The 7,184-nt window shown below is 34.2% G+C and overlaps 1 protein-coding gene across 1 annotated transcript in view; it reads right to left on the bottom strand.

Moving 5' to 3' along the window:
* LOC107686491 (phospholipid phosphatase 1-like) overlaps positions 1-4,662 on the bottom strand; it is a 17,583-nt gene extending 12,921 nt beyond the window's left edge. Inside the window, exons 1-2 of the mRNA XM_016483526.1 lie at positions 4,299-4,662; positions 1,195-1,349 (exon numbers count right to left, since the gene is read on the bottom strand). Of these exons, the coding sequence (XP_016339012.1) occupies positions 1,195-1,349; positions 4,299-4,356 (213 nt within the window). The 5' untranslated portion in view covers positions 4,357-4,662. The remainder of the gene's footprint in view (positions 1-1,194; positions 1,350-4,298) is intronic.
* Between the last annotated feature and the right edge of the window lie 2,522 nt (positions 4,663-7,184).

The raw sequence follows: 7,184 nt of genomic DNA, 5'->3' as shown, positions 1-7,184 counted from the left end.
TTTGCATCTTTACAGATCTTCTTTATGCACCAAGAGCTTGTAACACTCCAAAGAGCAAGGAAAAATTGAAATCACATCATATGACCCCTTTAACTGTATGTATATGTATTGTAGCATAACAACAGCTTTTACAAATTCTCAAGAAATTCATTATGCTTGTGTTTAATGTTATTTCTGGTAACATTGGGCCTCATTTATTACACAAGCGAATTTCTTGGAAAATATGTAAAAACCATCATGTAACTTGTAGCTTTCAATTAAATGGGACAATTTATGTAAAAATTAGGGCAGATACACATATGAGATACACATATTACTTTCATGTTATGGCCGATAACCAATATTGAGCAGATATATATTAAAAAAATCGAAATTATTTTTTTCTAAATGAAAATAAAAATAAAACAATAAAATCAATAGTTTCAACGCTACATATGAATTTAGGCATCATAACATTACAAATGTACAGAATGAAAATGAATATTCATTTTGAGATTTGCTAAGCCTTGGATTTAACCACTCAATTCATATGGATTTGTTTTACGTTACCTTTATGACCTTTTTAGAAGTTTTGGTTACCTGGACTTTCAATAGAGGGACAGAAACCTTTTAGGTTTCAATAAAAAATATCTTAATTTATGTTTCAAAAATTAACCAAAGTCTTATAGGTTTGGAACAACATAAGGGTGAGAAAACAATGACAATTTTCATTTTTGGGTGAACTATCCCTTTAAGTGCAATATTATTTTACTACTACAAAATTACCCATACAAGGAATTTAATTTAATTTAATTTTACTGTTGCTGAAGTGTTGCATAGATGCTTGCAGCTCCAGCACTTCCAGCGTAGACACCTCGTGCAACAGTGGTCTCTTCCAGCGTAGACACAATGTTAGATGGCCTAGTGCGATCCCAGATGAAGTGACTTGAACAGCTGCTTTCAATCCACCTAATAAAGCTCTATTGAAATTGCATTTTGCACCTGTTCAGTGGTCAGGAGTCATGTTGAAACAGCTGCTCTTTGGGTGTCTACTTGTTCATTCAAAATGAAGGACCACTTCCTGTCACTGCAACAGACCATTAAACTCTAAAGACGAATAGCCAAATATCCTTTAAAACAAGCTTGAGCGCACTACAGACTTGTGAGGGAAGACGCTGGGCATGTCTTGTGTGGTTGCTATCTGGGATTACTTACACTACAAATTGGAAGTGTGAAGCCCATTGTGTAGAGCACAGTGGAGGTGACTGTGCTGGAGTGGAAGGGATAGCTGATGCTCTCATCATTACAGAAAAAGCCCCGCTGATACGGTTTGATTTTACCCAGGTTAAACGCTGCAAGCGGGAGGCCAGCTGTAGGTGAAGAAGGGTTAACAGTTTAATAAAGGGTCCACCAACCAATCAAATGCAAGGGCTTGTTTCCAGTGTTGATGAATGGCTGCTGCCACCTAAGAGATAAAGATTACATAACAGCTGTGCATTTATAATGACAAAGATTGTTCAGAAAGGACAACTGACAGGTGCTGCCATAGATTGTGACTTTGAATATCTGTTATTTTAAAGTGCCATATGTAAAGTCGACGGTGTATGATGACAGTTTAACAAAAGGTCAATGACATATAACAGTGTCCAAAATAATGAATATATAAGGGAGAAAAAAATGAAGTTTAAAACATATCAAGTTCTTAGAAATGTACATTCATGTTGGTTTTATGTGGTTTTGAAAAATAAGTTTACATTTAATAACTTGTGGTGTAATCATCAGGTAAAATGTAATAAAAAAATTTAAAAAGTTACATAATAATATTAAAAGTTATACAAAAACATAAAATTAAGAAACATTTAATTTTCTTTAAATATCATGAATTAAATCATAAATATTACTTTGAGTCGCACCAAATGACATTTTGCATCCTGAGCTAACCTAAATTCAATTTTAATTTAACTTAACTTATTGACCTTGACACATTTATGAGGGTCTCTATGATGTAATTTCCTGTTTAGTTTCTACATGGTCGCACCACATGACAGTGATTTTGGTGAACAAAGGTTTTTCGAATATTAAAAAGCAGTGAAGCAGTTTTGTTAAAACCTTCCTAAAAAGAAGATTACACTATTATTAATTATTATGCTTTTTTTTGTGTGTAAAAATTATGATATCAAAACAGTTGCATTACCCTGACCTATATATATATATATATATATATATATATATATATATATATATATCTCTCTCTCTCTCTCAAAAATAGCTTTAATTCAGAAGAAGTGTCAAGTCATTCTATTAATGAATTATCTATTTTTAATGCATTTTTATTAACTGATAGGACTAAGGAAATCAGCACCATTTCATCATCAATCTCCCAAAATCAAGGGCTAAATTAATCATGCTTCAAACACTTAATTACACTTATTGTCATCCTTCCTTAGTGCACTCAATCCAGACGCATTGCTTTCGCCACATACAGCCTCTTAAATTTTAGCTGACACTTATGTGTCTTTATCTATCCCATACTGCACTAATGTGACCTGACGGTGTAAAGTCTAGCATGAGAGCTCGTATGTAAACTTTGAATCCTCTATAGCCTCAGCCTATTGTTGCTGCTGTTGCAAAGTATTATGGGAAAACAACACAAACCCTCATTCATAGAGCCTGAGGCTCCTCTCCCAGGAGAAGACTATGGGTCTGTTAGTGATGCTAAGTGCATGTGACATACGCACACGTACAGATAAAGCTGGCTGCTCAAGCCTGAATTAAGGAAGAGCTGGATTGAGCTTAAGCTGAATTGCTCTTTGCTCCAATGAAGCCCCATTGTAATTCAAATGCCAAAACAAACATAATTAGGAAAGCCTTTGGGCTCAAACCGTCAGTATGGAACTACTCTACTGTGTATTCTCATAGTCTGTGTTTAAGTGGTACCGGTGGTATGTAAATATGCATTTGCAAATGAAAATCAAAGAAGGCACGTGACATGAGTATCAGCTTCACAAGTCATAATTGTGAGCCACTTCTCAATATGAGAGAAATGAACAGCATGTGTTTGCCAATGCTACCAAAATACAAACTCTAGTTGGGACTAGTCTACTTCATTACACTTAAAATACTTCCAAAAAGCTAAAATTCTCCTAAATCATTACTCCATCTTGGCACATTTATCAAAGAACAAGAACAAATAGCCATCATATGAAAGTGACTCATGGTTACTTTGTGGAAAGTTCGATCTGTTTGTTCCCCGTGTAAAAACTTGAAAACATTAAAAACGTTCCCCCAGTGCACTGAAAATTCCAAGATAAATACAGATCAAAACTTCCACCATAAATGCTGTAGGACTGAGCAGGGATTATTGGGGAATAACTAGATTCAGCATATAATTGTTAATTAAATCACATGGTTCCCACATATTTTGACCAAAGAATTTCCAAGACTTGTTCCGTCATTTGTGAATTTTTGGATAAGGATTTGAAATAATAATAATAATAACGTCATAGGAATAAATCACATTATTATGCATTATAATGGAGAGTGGGGCTAGTTTTCACATTGGGCCCCAAGAAAGTTGCCATATGCATGCCGGAAATTCATACAACTGACTATAATATTTGTTAGTTAAAACAATTATATGATCATTTTAAATGTTACCTTTTATCTTGTTGCATTGTGACAACATACCCCATATAGAGTGACAACAAGATCTGCTTTTGGGGCATGTTGTCACAGCAGGTGTGTTCAATAAATCTTTCTATCGTCTGTGTAATCTTTCGTTATACAGAAACGGACATTATAATTATTAAATAAAATATTTATAATTAGAGTAAAATTCATGGGCTGCTGTTTAAAAACAAAAGCTGTGGGGTTTCTCGTGGGATTTTTTTAATGATTTTCAGTGATGTTTCACGTGTATTCCCTTATACCCTGAGTCATTGTTATGCATAATAGACTCTCTGCATAATAGGTAACGCCCTGTTATTACGGAAAGTTTGATAAGGCATGTAGATGAAGGCGTGTAGACTCAGTACGCACTATGATGCGCACTATGGGTGTCGTATGTGGTTAATATGTCAGTACCATTGTTGCAATGTTGAATCCCATGCATTTAAATAACGTGCATGGCAACATGCATCTAAAACAACTGACACGTCTTTAGTATATTTATATATTAATATCTTACATTATTTATCTTATCTGTACAACACATATTAGCGCCAACGTTTTAAATTATTCTCACTTCGCTATAAGACTCAAGACAATATATCCATATCAATTCAGGAAATACAAGCAAGACCACTTAAAATAATGCTTACCGAGTATTAGGCACGCAATGTCAAGCAATATAAAGGGGATTCCTCTGGTTTCAAACATGGTGTCAGTGTCCTTCTGTGGGTCAGTTATGGAGATAAAGGCTCAATTGAAGGCGTCCTCAGTGTAAACAGACTGACGGAGAGTCCACCTCTAGTGGTCCACTGAGAGAGAAATGATCTGCAGCGACGCGCACTAACGCGAGCGCAAACACTCTTAATAACATTGACTGCGCAATGGCGACTAATAATCAGCCGGAGAGGAGGCAGAGCGAGCCGTTTGGTTGTAGTTCCTCCGATAAGATCACCATTTCAACGCATGAGGTTAAAAATAAGCGATGACGAGCCGGCGGTGTCTTTGAACTCCACTACTGAGCTTCTGCTGGCTGTCATGACGTACAACAGCTGAGGCTCATCTCAGCCAATCGCTCGTCTGTCGGTCTAAGCCACGCCCCCATACGCCTATACAATTAAATCTATATCATGACTAGGCAATGACTACCTGAGAAAAAAATACATTTCAAACACACACACACACATACACACACACACACATATATATATGTTAGTGCTGTCAAACGATTAATCGCGATTGCTCGCATCCAAAATAAAAGTTTTTGTTTGCATAATATATGTCTGTTCTATCCAGTGTTGGGGAAAGTTACTTTTAAAAGTAATGCATTTATATATACATGCATGTGTGTGCATTTATATATACATAATAAATATACACAGTACACATACATACACTATATAAACAAAAACTTTTATTTTGTATGCGATTAATCACGTTTAATCATTTGACAACACTAATATATATATATATATATATATATATATATGTTTATTTAAACAAACGTTTTTAATATTAATTAGAGACAGAAGCTTGTGAGAAATATAAATAGTGAGTAGTAAGATCTAATATTTACAATGTTTAAAGTATGTAAAAATTAATAATGTAATAATTTAATAACAGAAATATACAAGAAATTAATAAAAGCAGTGTTTTATAGGAAAAGTACTGTTTTCTATTTAGAACATGTAGTGTTTAATTAAAAAATGCTAATCATAGATACTCAAATGTCATTCATAACACAATTTGAGTGTCCTATAAAAATTGTGCAGCTTTATCATGACTATTTAAATATATCTTTAGTTTGTTGAGCCCTTTAGTGTTCTTCACAGTGTTCTTTAGTGTTCATGTGGTGTTCTTTACAAACAATGTCATATGAAATCAGTAAAAACAAATATTAAATTAAAATAGTAAGTGTATTGTTAAAAATGTTCAAAAATCACAGTACATATCATCATGGCAAGCCAAATAGACACAAAATAGTGCAGAGAGCAGGACGATTTTAATTAATGCAATACTGCCATCTAGTGGTAAAAAGTCTGGACAAATCATTTTCATTCGTTGTCGATGGTGTTTTTAGTAAATAATGACGTATGAAAATCAGTGTTTTTTTCTTTCGTTTTATTCTGCTATGTCCTCAAAAAAAAAAAAAAAAAAAAAATCTAAATGACTTTTCATTTACAATAAATCAGAGAGAATTCGTTCCAAAACAAAATATTTCAAGAATTCATAAACATACAAGCTTTGAGGTTTGTGGGTGAAGTAGAAAAAAAAAAGTCATGTCCCCCAATAAATAATTATATTAAACTATTCTACACAGCACTAGGAGAAAAACAGTGTGCTTCGCACCCTGAAGTCTTATATACCTGACAGGCTTGTATTCTGCCTGAACTTCAATAAAATTAAGCTAAATTTGAAGATTATAAATTGTGCACAAATAAAAGTATTTGGAAGGGTCACTTAAATAAACCCTCTTACAAATACTCTTAATCTTCAGCACTCATGATACTCTTTTCAAACAAAATTCTTTGTTATATAAAATGTCACTCAAATATTACAATTCTTTGTCTCTTTAAAATCAAAATTAGAATTTGATTTTCCTTTATAACCAATTATAACTTTGATGTGTTGTGTTATAATATGAGTATATAACGAAATCCCCCTATAAAACCATCGTCATGGACCATTTTGACAAATGGCACCACAAGGTGGCGCCACAACATTAAAAATTCAAGGGTAATAAAAGGAATTGCAGTTCTTTGAACCACTCGTCACATAAACTCTCAACACAGTTGTCTAGATACATGCATCAAGTCCCTCAGTCATCTTCTCGCTCATCGATTCACAATTAAGAAATGACGTACCCACGTTATACATTAACAGCAATAAGGCATTTTCTCTCTTGTATTCTAAAACAAAAAAAAAGCTGAAACAAAGTCTCGTCTAAATGTCACTTGTAGCAGTTAGTATAGTACAGAACGCTTTCTGAAAGACAGCAGTTTATCAGTGAAGTGCATTACAGGCTCATCACGTGCTGCATCTCTATAATACTGTGGATCATATTGTATCACTCCAAAGAGACTTGAAGGTCCTTTACTGCGCACCCACACATGACTGTCTTGTCTTGAGGGAATGTCTGTCTGCTGCTCTGTTCCTGTGGCGTCTCTTGGTTATCTCAGTGTTTGGGTTCGCATTTGTGCGTGCTTCAGTTTGACTAAAACCGGCTCTTCACTGAAGGCAGTACTGTATAATTTCTTCACTTCCCCTCTCATGCATAACATAAATGAACTCTGTCATCATTTACTCGCCCTAGTGTCATGCCAAACCAAATGACTTTCTTTCCTCTGTGAAACATTAAAGGAGAACTTCTGAAGAATGCACAGGATGCTCTTTTCCATGCGATTACAATCAAACATTTGGGAATAATTATGATTTTTTTTTTGAAAGAAGTCTCTTATGCTCACAGAGGCTGAATTTGTTTGAGTAAAGATACTGTAATGTGATATATTATTACAATTCAGAATAACTGTTTTCAATTT

This window comes from Sinocyclocheilus anshuiensis, unplaced genomic scaffold (genome assembly GCF_001515605.1).
Source record: "Sinocyclocheilus anshuiensis isolate Anshui unplaced genomic scaffold, SAMN03320099.WGS_v1.1 scaffold838, whole genome shotgun sequence".
Classification (NCBI taxonomy): Eukaryota; Metazoa; Chordata; class Actinopteri; order Cypriniformes; family Cyprinidae; genus Sinocyclocheilus; species Sinocyclocheilus anshuiensis.
This window is presented reverse-complemented; position numbering and strand designations above follow the sequence as displayed.